The 17,162-nt window shown below is 36.3% G+C and overlaps 2 protein-coding genes across 2 annotated transcripts; both read left to right on the top strand.

Annotated features, from left to right (window-relative positions):
* The first annotated feature begins 4,014 nt into the window (after nt 1-4,014).
* On the top strand, nt 4,015-7,424 carry LOC145786591 (uncharacterized). The gene is made up of 5 exons (XM_082598274.1): nt 4,015-4,143; nt 4,846-5,034; nt 5,486-5,638; nt 6,086-6,263; nt 6,496-7,424. Exons 1-5 carry the CDS (start codon nt 4,074-4,076, stop codon nt 6,629-6,631), a joined length of 726 nt encoding a protein of 241 aa, XP_082454400.1. The 5' UTR covers nt 4,015-4,073; the 3' UTR covers nt 6,632-7,424.
* A 3,962-nt stretch (nt 7,425-11,386) lies between these two features.
* LOC145786878 (peroxidasin-like) lies at nt 11,387-16,687 on the top strand. Its single transcript, XM_082598619.1, has 8 exons — nt 11,387-11,496; nt 11,854-11,905; nt 12,730-12,836; nt 12,936-13,103; nt 13,373-13,504; nt 15,508-15,627; nt 16,112-16,270; nt 16,683-16,687. Exons 1-8 carry the CDS (start codon nt 11,433-11,435, stop codon nt 16,685-16,687), a joined length of 807 nt encoding a protein of 268 aa, XP_082454745.1. The 5' UTR covers nt 11,387-11,432.
* The last annotated feature ends 475 nt before the right edge of the window (nt 16,688-17,162 follow it).

Below are 17,162 nucleotides of genomic sequence, written 5' to 3'. Positions count from 1 at the left end.
GAAGATTTATTTTATGACTTATTAAAACACTCAATGAATCAACCACGCTGCCACCAGTTTGCCTCATAAAGGAATTTTTATTCTTCACAAATATAGATGCACACGACCTGTTTGAGCTTGATTCTGAGGGTTCGCTGTGGTTGTAGCGGTCATGAGCTATTGGAACACATTTCTATGATTTCCCTAGTCATCATTATGAGTATCTCCGTCTGCAGCAGATTGCGCATCAGCATGGATTATTTGCTTCCAAGAGTGCCGATTTTGAGCCAACTCGCCCAGTGTCGCCAAGTTGAGTCCGGTCCATGATTGAATGTTATCTTGCCATCGTTTTGGTTGTCTGCCACGTTTTCTTTTTCCTTCTACTTTGCCTTCTGTGCAAACTTTGCTGATTCCGAATTGTGATTTTTTAGTGTGGCCGAAAAGTTTTAAAACTTTTGATTTTATTATTGCTGCAATTGGTTGTAGTTTTGTCATAGTTAAAAGGTCTTCTGTTTTCGTGTGGTCAAGTAGCCTTTTGTTGGTCATGCTTCTCATGATGTGATTTTGGAAGGTAGTGAGTTTTTTCATTGTTGATAATGTCCAATTTACGCATTCTAGACTGTACAGCACGACTGGTAGAACGTAGGTGTTGAAGATTTTTGATTTCAGTCTAATTAGTCATGCGCCATGACAAATGGTGTTGGAGTCAGGCAAACCGCAACTACCACAGCAAACCGGCAGAATAAGGCTAAAACCGGTCTTTGTATTTATTGTGAAGCAAACAACGATCATGCTGCCAAAAGCGAAATCCAATCTACTGAATAATTTTCATTCATTATCCTTGTATCTCAGTAACAATATAAAAAAAGAGTAAAAAGTAACTGTGCAACTCAACTATACTTGCTATACCTTGTGCTCTACCTTCAAACATACAAAATTGTTTTAAAGGAGTTTTTGCTCATGCTTTTCAACTGCCCAGAAGCAAACTTCTACAATCTGACTGGTAGTTTTGGCGTCCCCGAGTTTTGGGTGTACTTGAATGCTGATGCCGTCTGCAGGCTGCACAGTGCACATAACAACATGGCGGCCGCCAGTTGGTGACCCTTAGTTTACTGTTGTTTTAACCCTAAACAACTGGCGTCCTATGCATTTTGTGAGAAGGTGTTGTTGGTTATCGTGCTTGTGTTTTGTTTAAAATCAACGTTTATAGAAAAATCTCCGTTAGAACGCAACTCTTCCGTAAACAACCACAATATAACAACATTCACTTGTTGATATAACGGAAATTTTCTTTTGAAACGCCCAAGAAATCTCTTTCTTCGGCATGCAGGAAAACAGTGAGTTGACAAACAAAAGATTACTAAAACAGAACATTCAGCGGTTTTCATGTAAGTTATCAGGAGACTATCTTGAAAATTGTCGCACCTTTGGAGCATGTCCCAATCATCTTCCATGCACTATCAGATATCATACATGCTAACCAGCGGAAAAACTACTGGACTACTGGTAGCCCAACCAGAAACGCAACGATCTAAATATGATGAAGATCTTCCATAAAACCAGTTGGTTCTTGATATTCAACTTTCTTAGCAACATCTAAAAATACGTCGAATTAAATTGTATCCATTAGTTTCCTTTCCATGACGAAAATTCACAATGTAGCGCTTGTGGATAAGGCAAAACGGGGCTTCTGGTGCTTGTAACTAGAGTTCTATGTAATGTCACGTAGTCACTTTAGGAATTCTTTCAAGATTAAAGATGTTATCACCAGCAGCAACCAAATTCTCCTATGAAAAGTTTTCAAACCACAGTAAAAGCTTCAAAGGAACTTGTTCAGAAGGTTATCAGGTTATCAGTTCCAAAAGAGATATCAGTTCCAAAAGTTATCAGTTCCAAAAGAGATATCAGTTCCAAAAGTTATCAGTTCCAAAAGTTATCACTTCCAAAAGAGATAAACTTAACCCAAGGTGAATTTATCACGTTGATGTTCAGCAAGTCCTTAGTAAGAATGAGTGGATGAATGAGTGGGCCTACAGTATTCGGCGGATGACACGTTCGTTTGTATATGCTGACAATTTCATTTATAAGTCGACAAAGGAAGATTATTGAAACGTCCGTGAATTGATTGTTTATAACAGGATCTCCGTTAAAGCGCAAGCTTCCGTAAACGACCACAGTATAATTATACGTAAACTGGATGTTTCTTTAAAGAAATGTCCAAACAATAGATAAATTTTAGCACTTATGTGAAGTCAGATAGGAAGCAAAAGATGGCTTTAAAAGAAAGGTGGGGAAGCAACGTTCACCCATTGCTGTTTTTTAGGTCTGCTCTACGCTTGTTTTAAAAAGATAAAATTCAGAGATAAACTTTGTAGTTGTGATCTTACTGTTGAAAACTTAAAGTTGAAAATCCATGAAGGGTAATTATTTGCAGTTCAAAATTAATTGCTATAAAACCTTGGTTAATATTAATTTATTCAGTGAAGCCTATTCAGTTTTTTAAAAGAAATTTTGAAAAAGAAATAATGGGAAAAATCTTTGAAATTGCTGATCACATCAATGATTTCTTTCGCTTCGTTACTGCAATTCTTTATCGGCAAAACAAATGAGTTTTCAGAAATAAGCAAATTTATAATTTTTTTAACAACGTTGGCGCTTAAAATTGTATCAGTTGTGCTGCGTTGGTCATCTCAGTCGTGTTATGTTGCGCACTTCATAGTGGGTAGGTTACGCTATAAATAAAGATGGGATCGAGCATACTTTGAAAGTGAACTCTTTTTTACGTGCACGCATGCTGCAGTAGGCTGAATTAACATTTAAAGTTTCTAATAAGCGAAATATGCTGGTAACGACGCTTCATGGTTATTGTAGTCTTTTGAGCTTTTGGTGCAATGATCCATCACCTTACCATGTAGGTTATCAGTGTTTCCCAAGACTGCACCTAGAAGCAGTGGCGTTGACAGGGGGTCCAACAGTTGCTTTTGGAACTGGGCGCGAGATCATTTCAGGGGCGGTAACTTTTCCAAAGGGCCCGTGAACTTGAAAAAACCACCCCTGTTCTTTGGATACAATGCGTGTTTCTTAGAAGTTTTTCAATTTGGGGCCGAAAATTTTATTGGTACCGAGCCCAAATTATCTTCTCAAGGCCTCTTCCTGGAAGCTATGAGAAAACAGCAAGTCTGTGGCTTCGTTGCCCACAGCACACAGACTCTCTGCTCAATTTGAGGGGCAGTAAATGTTACAATCGATAATAAATGGTCTGCGGTCCATACCTTAGCAGCATCCTTACAAGAAGGTACTACTTCGCGTTGTTGTACAGCTAAGAGGAAAAGTCACTCGATCACCCCAGACGGTTGAGACACCTTTGTGGTATAACTCAACAGATGGCGCAAACACGCACTTTGATGAATAACCACTGCATTGATTAAAATCCCCTATACCATGATTTCTTTCAATCGTCATTTGCCTTTATTTTTTTACAAAAAGTTTTGTTTTCCTTTTTGGGGAGAAACTTATTATTGGAATAACACCATTTACTAACACTGTGCATACTGACAACATTCCGATTGAATTCAGTATAAAGCAAGAATAAGAACAAAACAATATTGTTATTGCAACGCGTGTGCATTAACAAACACAAACAAAGGTGCTTAAAGTAACTAAATAATGAGTCTTATTTTTGCTGATTGAATCTTCATAAAAGCTTTAACATGTGATCACATCGTATAGGTGCTGCATTCCCCTCTCAGTAGATGTTTGTATTAATTTCAAACGCACAGGAAGTTGATTTAACAACCAATCTGGACATTTCGTTAAGGTTTCTTGATGTAAGATTGAAAGCTTGATAGCATCATAATTCAGTTTTATTCCTTAGAGTTTGATAGACACCTGCTACAAAGTTCTTAAAATATTGAAACGATTTTAGAGCCACACAAAAAGAAGCTTTGTTTTTCGTTGGGTAAATTTCATGAAAGTAAAAAAATAATGATTTGTTTTAGGTTTTTTAAATATCAGTTATTCAAAGAATTACTACACATTAAATTCAAGTTGAATTGACTTAACAGAAGACCCCAAAGCTTTTAAGAAGTCTTAAAATGGAAGCAATTTATTTATCAGCAATTCTTATTCTTTGTGGACACCAAGTGTATTCTCAACTTGCATGCCGTAAGTAATCAAAGAAAAGTTTTACTGTTCTAAAAATAGACATTAAATTTAAACCAACTTCTTTAAATATGGTTTATATTTAATGTAAATAGTTCATTGCAATTCCAATATGTTATGCCTTATAAAAAGCAAAGATCAATTATGCAAAAATATTTTCAAAACTTAAATGTAAATAAAGTAAACAATATCACACCAAATCAGAAGAATCGGTTTATTTAAATACAAAGCTTTCGCTACACAAGTGTGGCTTCATCAGTATAAACTGCAACAATAATAAAAAATGATATACTATTAAGATGATTATAAAACTTAATGAAAGTGTTAAAAAAGTAGATAATATAGTAAAAGAATAGAAAAGATCAAATATTATATATAACTATAAGACTTTAGGTCAATACACTAGATAATAATCAACATGTAAAATTTCAAATCTATTAAAATTGTAATTGAAGAGAACTTTTAACTATAAAACTAGTTTCTACGTATTATAGCTCTTATCATTTGTCTGACTTGCCTGACTTCTAACGATGACTTAGCCTACACTATTTATTATCGTGATAGCAAGGAATAAAAACAAACTGAACCGCTAATTCAAACAGAACTAAATTCAAATGTAAAGTTTGTCGAATTTACTGAAGTTCAATGTTTTGCATATTTTATGTAATCTATTACTAAAAGATAAAACAATAAATTTTATTACAGAAAACAATTGTAAAGATTTGGCTGGAACAAATGTATGCATATTCTTGAATAAACAATGTGCTAGCTTTGCAACAAGCATCGCCTGCCAAAGGGCTTGTGGCTTATGCACGCCATGTACGGGATCAAAAGCAACATTGACAGGAGTATCTACCCGTGGTGGTGGTAAACCTCCCGCGACCTGTGATCTTGGTGAGTTTGCAATTTCATGTCTGTACACTTTCATTGGTTTCACTGAATGGCATTGGAAACTTATATTTTCGATATTACCATCATTTTGCATTGGATCGATGAATTTATTTAACAAAGTTCATGTTTACTAATGAGTTGGTTTTGAATCTTTATTCTCGGACTGACAAAGCCTTGATTGGTTATTCCTGGTAGTTTCGCTTACTTGTGGAGGCTCTTGACGCAAGGCCGGTTACAGAGATTGACAGAGTGAAGTTTTCGGATTGTTGAAGTGTTGTTGCCGGGGAATTATTCCATTCACTAGGTGCTGCTGAATGGAGAGCAGTCCTTAAATGCGTTGCTCAAGCGCACATCCCGAGAGTCGAACTCTCGCCGCGTGATTTTGAGCCGGGCGAGTAACCACTGAGCTAACTGGGAGGAGTTCAATATACACATACTTTTGTTTGTTTTACAGGACCCTGCTTAGACACCAGAGGCCCAGTTTGGTGCGGAATAGTGCAAAAAGACGTGAAAGATGCCTGTAAGATTTATGCAAACGAATGCAAAGCAAGTTGTAAACTGTGCAAGCCATGTAAGCTTCCTCCTACAGAACTGGCATGTACCAAAGGTGAATGAAAATTCTATAAATGTAATGGAATAAAAATGTAAAATTTAATTTAATTTAATTTTAATTTTTTTTTTGTATCGCCAGACAACAAAAAAAACGTTATTTTTACATTGATTCAACGTCTGCAAACGTTGAATCAATGTAAAAATGACAGGTTTTGCTATCTGGGTCGTCCGCGTGGCCGAGTGGTGACAATGTCTGCACGACAAAGGACTTTGGAAGACACCCTTCCACACCACGCGGTTGTGTCTTGGCTAAGACACTTAATGGCAAGCCAAGCCAAGGAGGGGGGGGCAGCTGATTCGAAAATTAATATGTCCCTTCGCCGCGTGTTGTTGTCTGTTCTTTGTTGTATCGCATTTGTGATCGCAGTGTGGGCTACTGTAATTAAAATATAATTCACTAACTTTGTTAAAAAATTGTGAGTTAATTTTCTGCTTTTTCAAGATTGTCAAGATTCTCCTGATAAACCTTGCGCTTTATGGAAAAAAAGAAATTACTGTGATAAAAAGAAAGGTTTCCCGGACACTCTTATTGCTTGCCCGCTGTCATGTGGAGTTTGTAAACTTTGCCCAACTGAGCCACCAACCACGACCACTGTAGCAACAACAACGGCGAAAGATTGGTAAGCATCAAAATAAGACTCTTACTAAAATAAAGCTTTCAATCGTAGAAACAGCATTTGATGATTACGATCTAGCTGCAGTTCACGTTTGGTGAAGTGTCAATCATATATTAAGTTAATAAGAGAATTATTTCTATTTAAGTTTTAAACTAAATGATTTTAATTATAAATATAATTTGAATAAAAACTCAATTTTTCGAATTATTTTAAATCTTTTTCTGATGTATTTCAGCTCAACGTGTAAGGACACTAATGAATTTTGTGGTCACTGGAATGAACTTGGTTATTGTAATGTGGCCAAAGGCTATCCCGACGTGCTTATAGCATGTCCAAAAACATGCGATGTTTGCACGCCATGTGCTAATTAATCAAACGTCTCCGTGAGAATCTTCCATGACTGTGCAATGTGCTGCCGTACCTCTAAGAAATGATAGCGTGTTTTGTATATCGCTTTATCCATCACATACAGTATATGCGTTGCTCTCAACAAATTACAGAGCAGATAGTCTCAGAGCAGCCATACAGACTCGCAAATACTTACATCATTGCCATAAATGCATTCTTTGCTGCCTGTCAAGCAGGAATAAGATTCAGTATCAACTTTATAAGTTCATGCTATGACTCTGCTCTGTAGGTTATTGAATCCAAGCCTCGTAATTATTGAAAGGGGAGACTTTCTAACCACTAAACCATTTAGCCGGTTAATGCGAGTTTATATTCTTGTAAATTAATTGTTTTTTTTTTCAATCATAATTTTGATATCGTTTATCATTATTGCTATTGATTTGTATTCTTCCTGACTAGGCGACGTTTGTTTTTATGCCAATTAATGAATTCGAATAATACCTTACAAAGACTTATCAAGGGTGGGAGGGCGATGTGTGACGTGTGCAAGTTATTCATAGGCAGATATTTATTGCAAAAAGATGGTTATGTAATATAGAGGGTGTCATATTATGAGGGTGGTCCCGAAATAATGGTGTGAATGTATGTTTAAGTGTTTGTGATGTGACTTACCTATCACAGAGTTTGTACTGCATCGTTAAAACGTAATTGTTCTTAACAGTATTTGTTTAAACGTGCGATACATTTGCGACTACTACAATTCTAAAGACCCATTGCCAAACTTGTATTGTATTTAATAAAGATATACCGCATGATCTTTCATTTAATGCAGGGACATGAGTTGATGTTCAGGCTAGGCTGCTTACTATTCGTTATCATAGCCTCGAGTATACCGTGCGTTATCGGTATGAGCAGTTCAGTCTATAGATTTATCGGTAGCGATTTTGAAGAAATCTAGTTAGGCTGTCGGGATATGCGCTTGAGCTACTAATTTTAAGGACAATTTTCCATTCAACACACATAGCTCAATACCCATCATTTTGTTCGCTCCGAGCTTGGAACTTACGTCATCAGTGAGCGTGAGTATGACATTCTCTCGAAGGCTCTTTGGCAGGGTATTTTGCATTGCTGACAGCGAATAAGTATTTTAGGCTGCTATTATGGACTGCATATAATGTCTTGTGGTGTTTGCATATAATATCCTTGTAATACCATGCACCTCTTAGAACAGCGGTTCTTAATCTTTTTTTGTCTCGCTGCCCCACTTGAGTATTGTGGGGATCTCTACTACCTCACTCATGTCTAAAAAAATATAGAAACAATAGTATTTATTGAGTCACAAACATAAACAAGCAGCCAAAATAGAACAGAGCAGCCAATACAGAACGCAATGCGGTTTATGTAAAATCCTAAGAAACATGATTAATGAGAGACCTGAAACTACATCACTGCCATCAAACGGTTGAACAGTGGCAGGGGCGTTGACAGAGGGGTCTAAGTGGTACTTTTGGACCCGAGCCCGGAATATTTAAGGGGCTCGGATTTAAAAGATTCCCCGCGACTTCAAACATTATCAAGATCTAAAGGAATTGCCATCAGAGGTTAAAACAGCCACTTCAGCCGTCAGATGGTAAACTACCAGGCCCCCTTCGGGGTACCGGGCCCACTTCAGCTCTCTGGTGGTAAAATAGCCACTTCAGCCACCAAACAGTAAAATAAAAATTTAGTCTAGTATAGTGATTTCCCTAACCACGAATATTTCGTAAAATATAACCCAAAACACGAATTTCAAAATAAACAAGCTAATGTTTGTTTAAACTCAAAAACTGAAATGGCACATGTAAGAAGATTGCTATCCCTATTACTGGACTACAAATTAGACCAAAACCACTTTTCACATTGCAGCAATCATCAAATGTTTGACCTAAGCCCAAAAACCTTTCCCAAATCAAATAGAAAACTTTCTGACCATCTGTACTAACTTTGCTGCAAATTCTTTTCTGGTGAGCCTGGAATGACCAGTGAAACATCAGTGGAATCGGAAGTATTACTCTAGTATCAAGTGACAAATAAAAGTTTGAAAAAGCAACCTCGTCTAGATAGAGATAGTAAGTTTTGCTGTTCGGGAAATTTTAAGATTGCGCAGGATTTGTTAAACAACCATGCTTTTGGCATATCGGGTTTGATATATTCCTCTTAATTTTCTACTTTGAACGGCATGTGTCATCCTATGAGAGAACGCGTCGGTGAGTTAAATTGTTTTTTTGTTTCTTTTTCAAAGTGTGGTGCAGTTGTCTGATTATTAGTTATTCCAGGAGAGTGATAAGTGAAGCCAAAGAAGTGGAGTGTTCGAATGAACACAAGGATTTTCTAAATCTTAAATTTTGGAGATAAGTTGAACAAGTTTAATAACAATATTTGAATTGAATTGATCGCAAGTGAAACGTAATTTTGCAGCTTGAATTACAAACAAACAGCTATTTAAAGTTTGCTGGCCTAGTAACACTCAAAATTTGATGTGAAGTAGTCCTGAAGATACAATTAGATGAAGTAGGCCTACATATAAGTTATTTGTTTATTTCAACAGTATCGGACCTGCTATGTAGCCTAGGCTACTATAATTACTTACAGATTACATACATTGTGTTGCTTAAAACAAACTAGACAACAAAGCAAAACAAAGGTATCGGTAAACAAACGCAACTCATTATTATGGTACTGAACGACGCCCATCTAGGTACGAAGACCATTACAAAGTTATGTTCTTTAGTAAAGTACTGTAACTACTTAGAATTTCATCCTTGTTACAGAAGAACGTAATCTTGGCCTTGGAGTTAAGAATGCCATATTGATCCACGAGGAGTCAAAATCTCAGCTTCCACTTTGATAGCTAAATCTCTGACTACAGTAGGTGATAGAGATGGTTTTCAGAAAAGAATTGTCCTTGCTCCAAAACATTACTGAATGTATTGAGATTACTATCAGTTATGCTATTTTTTTTTGTGATAAACTGATTCACAATCATTTCGATTGAATATTCATGCCCTCCTTCATTAATCATATTTCATCAACCCCTGTTTGCGTTTTGAACTTGCTGCAATAGCAGCCAAATGAACTAGACAAGTGCAATAATAACATCTAATAGTAGCCTAAACAGGGCCAAAAATGAGTGATGTGGAAATTGGAGGCTTTTGAATAGCGATTTTAAAAATATTTTGATTGTCGAATACAGTACCGTATCTTGAAAACTAGAGTCAATTTCAAAAAATTGAAGCATTTTGAAATTCGTGTCCTTGAAGTATCATAAAATGACTCTTGCTTTTGTTGGCCTGCGAAATTGACGATATTGTGATATAATAGAATCGCTAATTTCTAAAACAAACTTGTCATCTATGATTAGACACAGCCATTTTCCGAAATATCCATGTCAAAATTTACATTGATGTACCAGATGTAGGCCTTCTTATTTCGAAGTCAGTGTTAAACTTAGGCAAATATAGGCTTTTTCCATGAGTAGACAAAATGGAAAAAAAAAACTTTTCATGCGCAGCGTTCACCTGTTGAACAATAATGAATAATCAGCTCAACTTGTGCAGACACTGTGGCATCACAAAGTCACAACAAAAGAAGGATGCCACACTAAGAATTTGTGACCACGAAACATCATACATAGTATGACAAGATACTGGACACATGCAATGATGCAACAAAAACAATCGTGTTTGCAAGTTTTTTTAGTAACAATGATCCAACATCCAAGCTAAAACTTTGAAAAGAGATAATAAATGAATATGAGAAATAGATCGTGGCACCCCAGAGTATTGTAAATGGCACTCCGGTTGGAAAACACTGCTTTAGAGGATCCAATTTGGCCTTGTTTATGGCCACCTTCAGAGGTAGGTTTTATGGTGTGTTCTTGTGCTGGGTGATCTCATGTTTTATCCTCTAACTCAAAACATTATGTTTGTAGGTAGACAAATGTGCCACACCACCTGAAAAGAAAAACGAATGGGCAGGAAGAATGGGGAAATCTCCCCATTGGTGGTAGCCCCATTTGGTGGTCATACAAAATGTATGCAGATGTTGCATTGAAACCGTTTGTTTAGTTATGATTAATGAAGGAAATGAGTTTTTGTTCCTTGTCCTTTGCACTTTCAAAATATTTGCGATTGCGAAAGCCAATATGGTTATTTCATATGCCAATGACTTGATTTGTGATTTAAATGAGAAAAGACTAGAGCTTGCGTTTGTTTACTTTAAACTTGAGATTTTCCGCAGGATCTTCGTCGTAACGCAAAGCTTCCGTAAACAATCGCAGCGCATAATAATCGCTCGCGAACTTCACCGGAACTTTGCTTTTCGTTCAAGTAAAAAAAGCCCAATGTAGTAATTTATTATTCTTACGTTGTTGAGAAGAAAGTTAGAAAAGGAAAGGTTGACTTAAAAGTCAGATCTGAAAAATGATTTTACTAATTTGTTGGACATACGATTTTCAAAAGAGGAAGTTTAGCTGAAAAAAAGTTTGTGATAAAAATTTATTGTTGCTACGTTTTTAAAGCAATAAAGTTGAAAATATCTAAAGCGTATTTTTAGTGCAAAATTTTTAATTTAAATGAAATTCTGGTTAGTTGTGAATTTTGGGTTAATTTGTGTTTGTGTTTGATAAATTTAGTTTTGAAAAGGAGTTTGAAAAAAATGATATCGAGTATTATTTCTTTTTCTAAGTCAAGCTTTTTCTAGCTTAGTTTAATTTTTAAATTTCCAACCACTTTTTAGCAAAACAGTAATTTAGAAACAAACTAAAAATTGAAAATTTTTGTCGCAATGAGGGCAATTAAAATTGTGTTAGTCGCTATATTCTTCACTTCTTACTGTTGTGCACTTGATGGTAAGTGTCGTTCTGTTGTTAACTATACAGTCAGCCAATTGTCTTGAAAGTAAACCAATTTCTGCGAGTATCTATGCTGCAGCAGATTGAAACGCTGTTTACATTTACCAGTAGATAACATAATGTTGGTAATAACGTGACATACTTATCATCGTCTTTGGAGCCTATAGCACCAGAATTCGACCTCTTACCACCAATGTTTTCCATGACTACTGAAAAAAGCAACTGGACAGAAGCCAGTCTTTGGTTTCATTGTGCGCGACACCGAGATCTTGTGTGAACGAAGAACTAGAGTTTTAAAAACTTTAAGTTTTTAGAGTTTTAAAAACTACTAAAAATGCTTTATGTTTTTTTTAGTTCATGAAGAGGAATGTACACCATTGCCTGAATGTCCCTCTCAACATGAAAGGTAAGAGCTTGGCAAACAAGGAAAATCCGACTGATAAAAATTCAAATCTACATCTGTAATCACAGCGCAAGTTCAAAACATTCTTTGAAAATTTGTAGTTATCTGGTTTCATAAACCTACTCAATTATCTATCATTGATTCTTCAATGGAACAGCTGCCAGCAAAAACAAGTAAAATACGCAAAACTTCAAACTTTCAACCTTGGTAGCCACTGTCTCGTCCAGCAAAATCTGTCCTTTCAAGATTAATTTAACGTCTACAAATGTACAATCATTGTAAAAACGGCTGATTTGGTTAAGTACTGTATAGTCAACTTGAGTAATCTGCTAGAAAAATGGAGCAAACTTTGCATCTATGCGGAAAGACAAAAAAGGTATTTTTCTTATTTATCTTTATCCTTGTCATTGCGTGTCGTGGCAAAAGTACAGCTAGTAGGACTGACGCTCTTCGGAACGTCGTGGAGGTGCCCTTACCACTTCGCAAACCAAAAGGCAAAATCAATGTAGAATCAATGTAAAAATGACGAATTTTGCTGTTTGAGAAGACAGCCGCCTTGATATTAACGCTACACAACATGAAGGCCATAAAACAAGCAAAATGGAAGAAGAAATATTGCGAAACAAGAGATATACCGCGGCAAAATTGTCACGTGAACAATGTCTGTACTCAGTGCAACGTGGTAAAGTTACCCAGTGGTAACGCTTCTACAAAGTTGTAAACTTAGTGTAGCCCAATACCAATCGGACTAAATTCTTCACGTGTTTTCTGGTTGCACTTCATTTTAGTTCCAGTAAGTACAAACCTAACAATTAAACAATCACCAGGTTCTACACTGCTGATGGACGCTGTAACAATCCATTGGATGGTTCTATTGGACAAGTAGGCCGCCCTCATAAGAGGCTTGTCTCGGCTGCTTACTCTGATGGAAGAGGTATGAGTTAGGTTGCTCATAGAGTTCCATTACTGTTTTCATACGTTTGCAGTGTTATTAAAATCCGTCGATGTGTTATTGTTTTGGTTATAATTACAGGCGAGCCACGTAAAGCTGCTAATGGAAGACCTTTGCCATCCGCCCGCGAAGTATCAACAGAATTTCAAGATGTAGATGTTTCAAAGTCTACCACACATACCCATATGTTAGCCTTTTTCGGCCAGTATTTATCTCATGACATTTCTGCGACCCCTACCATTGAAAAAGGTTAATTTTTTGAAGAATGTATTTCTACATGTAGTATAGTGCTGTGTTTTTTCTGCGTAATACTAAACTGAAAATGTGTGCACTGGCATGTACGAATAAGCAGCAATGTCGTTCCTTGACAACAATTGTTACCAATTTATGTCACATGGAAGCATAAACAATTTAAAAACAATAAGAAATTACAGCATGTCTCAAATTCACTTTTTTTGCTTGGATAAAATGAGGCTTCTTTTTTAACAAGTAAATGAAGACATGTTTTGTTTTTACAGATTGCAACAATTGTAATTATGAAGACAAAGATTGTTTTAACATTCCAATTCCAAGAGGAGATGAAATATCCGGTGAAGAAAACAGAACATGTTTACCAATCGTCCGTTCCGAAGCTTTAGAAATTCCAATATGTAAGATCTGTTGCTGAAGTTGATTCTTTGCTGCATGTACCAATGAGTGGCAATAACATAAAACACCCAGTAGATATACTAAAACTTACAACTGAAAAAAAAACGAAATGAAGTCATTTTTTTACATATACGACCAAGTCTAGCCTAATTTGAGTATCTAAAGTTAATCTAAGCCAGACTTGAAAGTGATAAGTCTGCGTTTTATTTTTCAAAATTATTTTACTCAGCGCACGTCTCGAGAGTCGAACCAGCATTGTATTGATCTTGATGTTTTGAACTATCCACTCCAGTAGATTTGATAGAACATCAAATGTCATAAACTTAAAATACTGAACCATCGCAATCACTACAAAGATCCTTCAGTTTTTCATTGGTTTTATCATGACCGTTTTTGATTAACACCATTCAAGAACAGCTCTCTATTCAGCGGTACCTAATGAATGGAATTCTTCTAAGGCAGAGGTCGGCAACCTTTAGCATTAAAAGAGCCAATGTTCCCAAGTTTCTTCAAATTAAGACATATTCGGAGCCATAACATGTAACTGTCGAGTTGGCCACTAAAACCAAAGGTAATTATAGCCTACACTTCATGTAGAATTTCTTTCAATTTTTGCTTTGTACATGCGAATATTCTAGAATTTCAACAAACAAAGCCTGACTATTAAACACAACCCTTTTTAGTAGGCTACCTACGGGCACAGTATTGGGTAAAAACATACATTTTCAAATAATCATTTATTTCACCCAGCTAATGCGATATTTGCTCCTGAATTTTGCTCCTGCTCTAGACTACGGAAACTAGGCTTACTAGTAAAGATAACGCTGGTATACTGGCAATAATTTGGCAAATTTGCCAAAGTTACTGATTAATAACTAATGGCGATTTACATATTTAACAAAGAGTAAGTATCTGACACTTTTAACTGCTTACAAAATACTACAGGCTACTACAAACTGCACTGTGACACTGCCAGGTATAAGATAATGCTAACATTAATTGTGCGGTAAATCACGTAACAATATGCTCTTTAACGTTTCACAGACGGGGCGGGCAAATCAGAATCTGTCCGCATACAATACATGCATTGTAAGCCGTGAGGAGCCGCCATTATTCCTAACAGTCCTAAATGTTTTTTTCCTTAGCAAGATAAAAGCATTAAATCTTGGTGAAAAAAAAACATACTAAACGGATTTGTAAGTCATAATTTTCAACAAAACTAGTTTAAACTATAGCCTAGAGCAGTTATTAAGTTACAACAAAATTTTTTTGTATTGCCCAAGCTCGCAGTGTTTAAAGTCACGGGAGCCAGAGCAGAGGGCTGAAAGAGCCGCATGTGGCTCCGGAGCCGCAGGTTGCCGACCTCTGTTCTAAGGCAAGCGGAGATTTTATCCAGTCAGCTTGTGTACCGGACCTGTTCAGTGTTCAAGTCTTCGCAAATGGAGACTACTAGTATAATATCAAACTGCCTGGATTAATCTTCATAAGAAGTTTCTTTTTGAGTCAGACCATCTTTTTAAGTTAAAGAATCGTTCGATCAATCTTATGCCAAGAAATTTAACGGGGTAAATTATCAGTCTGTTTAACAAGACTTTAGATATAACTGTGGATACTACCGTATTCTTTTATTTTTAATTCAGGGAATGCAAAAACGTACGGTTAAGTTCAACTTAAAGTAAAATTTAATGAAAAACGGTGCAAGAAAGTGCAACAACGACGTGCAACTAGGGATGTGCGCTTGAGCAGCGCATTTCAAGGACTGCTCTTCATTTAGTGGCTACCAGTGGATGGAACAACTTACAATCAACAACACTTCAACAATCAAAAACTTCACCCTGTCTAATTCGATAACGTAATGTTCACAGGCAGCAAACCTTCCAAAATTAAACTGTCAAAGAGGCTTTCTTAGTCCGAGGATCGCGATTCCCGCAATCAATCAATCTAATTAACAAAAAGCAAAATTAAAACAAGAGATGCTACTTTCAATGCATGTGTTCATTTGCAGGTAACTCATCGTCATCATCTCAGAGGGAACAGATCAATGACCTTACTCCATTCATAGATGCAGGAACTATTTATAGCAACAGTGACTTAATCTATGAAGAGTTATTGGATGAAAACTCAAGTGAGCCTTAACTTTGGTTGCTGAGATAAAAGTTGAAAATTTAACCCAACTTTTCAAGGTGTTGCTAGTGCTAAAAAACAGAAAAATTGTGGAATGTTCAATGATGTCTAAATTGGTATTTTTTAAAATAAACAGAAAACATATTTCTAAATTTCAGTTCACAAAATTGCAAATTTTTATGTTTCAAAAAGGGATGGTTGCAATTATTTAAACTCATACAAGTACCTCTTTCTGTGTGATCTTGAAGTGAATTTGTAAATCACTAAGTACTTTAATTTGCAAATGTTATTGACCAAGAAATAATCTGCCACGACAAGGAATTGAGTTTAAGTCATATATTTTTGGTACTCTTTAATAGAACAGTTAACCTTCAGGGATGGGCTGTGCAATATTTGCAATATATGACAGGCAACCAGGTGCGCGAAGGAAATTGCTAATGGTCAGTGTACCCCAAACCAAACATGCGCTGTGTTGCATATTTCAGCAAGTGGGAAATTAAAGACTGGCAATATAGAAAGGTTCGGGAGATCTACACCAACTGCCCCTACTCTTCCATTGGAAACACAGGTTAACTTTTCTTGGCCAGAATCTGAATGTCCTCTCAATATTCACAAGCCTATTGGAGTTCCTTGCTTTGTTGCAGGTATTTTTGATTTGTTGGATACTAGTTAGGAATGTAAACGTCTGTTGCAATAGCTCTATAGAATGACACTCACGTTTGTAAGCAATACATGACAATGGTTATAGGTGAATTGTCCGTAAACAGTTGTTCGTAAAACAATTGTTCGTAAACACTTGTTCGTAAAATTATTTCTTCGTAAAACAATTTTTCGTAAATCATTTCTTCGTATACATCAATTGTTCGTATAGTGAATTGTTCGTAAACAGGTGATAGGTCAATTGTTTGTGAACAATTTTTCAGTTGTTACTCAGAGGCGCCGGAAGCGGGGGGCAGGGGGGCATCATGGAGGGACAGGGGGGCAATGGTGCCCTTTTAAAGTCATGTAAGCTACTGCACATTTTGCAATTAAACAATTTCTGCTATTCGCTTTTAGCTTAATTATAACCTAGCTAGGCCAACAAAATTTTTTTGGCACAAATAAAGGTGAGAGTCATTTTAAAGTATTTCAAGGCCCCTGATTCCAAAAATGCACTTACTTTTTTCGAATTGGCTCTAGTTTTCGAGATATTCGACAATGAAAATATTTTTGAAATCGTTAATCAAAAGCTTTCAATCAAAAACTCAAAATAATATTCACAGCACAAATTCTGCAACAGAGTAGGTTACATTATTATAACATAGCGTTGTCACAATCAATGTGCAAAGCCTCGCGATGGCTTGCTTTGTATCTTCAACAAGCGTGTTATTTTCATTATGGAATTCTGGTGCGTTGTGTTATTATCGGGTATGACCTGAAGTAACCTCTGATTGAGAAATTTGTATTATGTAACGTATTTCTAGAATCATCTGTAAGCATGCAAATCTAGAAGGTTCTGTTGTTTTTCATGATTTCTGAGCGTCGTTTGTCATGACG

The sequence above is a fragment of the Aplidium turbinatum genome, chromosome 17 (assembly GCF_918807975.1).
Source record: "Aplidium turbinatum chromosome 17, kaAplTurb1.1, whole genome shotgun sequence".
Taxonomy (NCBI): Eukaryota; Metazoa; Chordata; class Ascidiacea; order Aplousobranchia; family Polyclinidae; genus Aplidium; species Aplidium turbinatum.
Note: the sequence above shows the minus strand (reverse complement) of the source record. Positions and strands in the feature narration are given on the sequence as shown.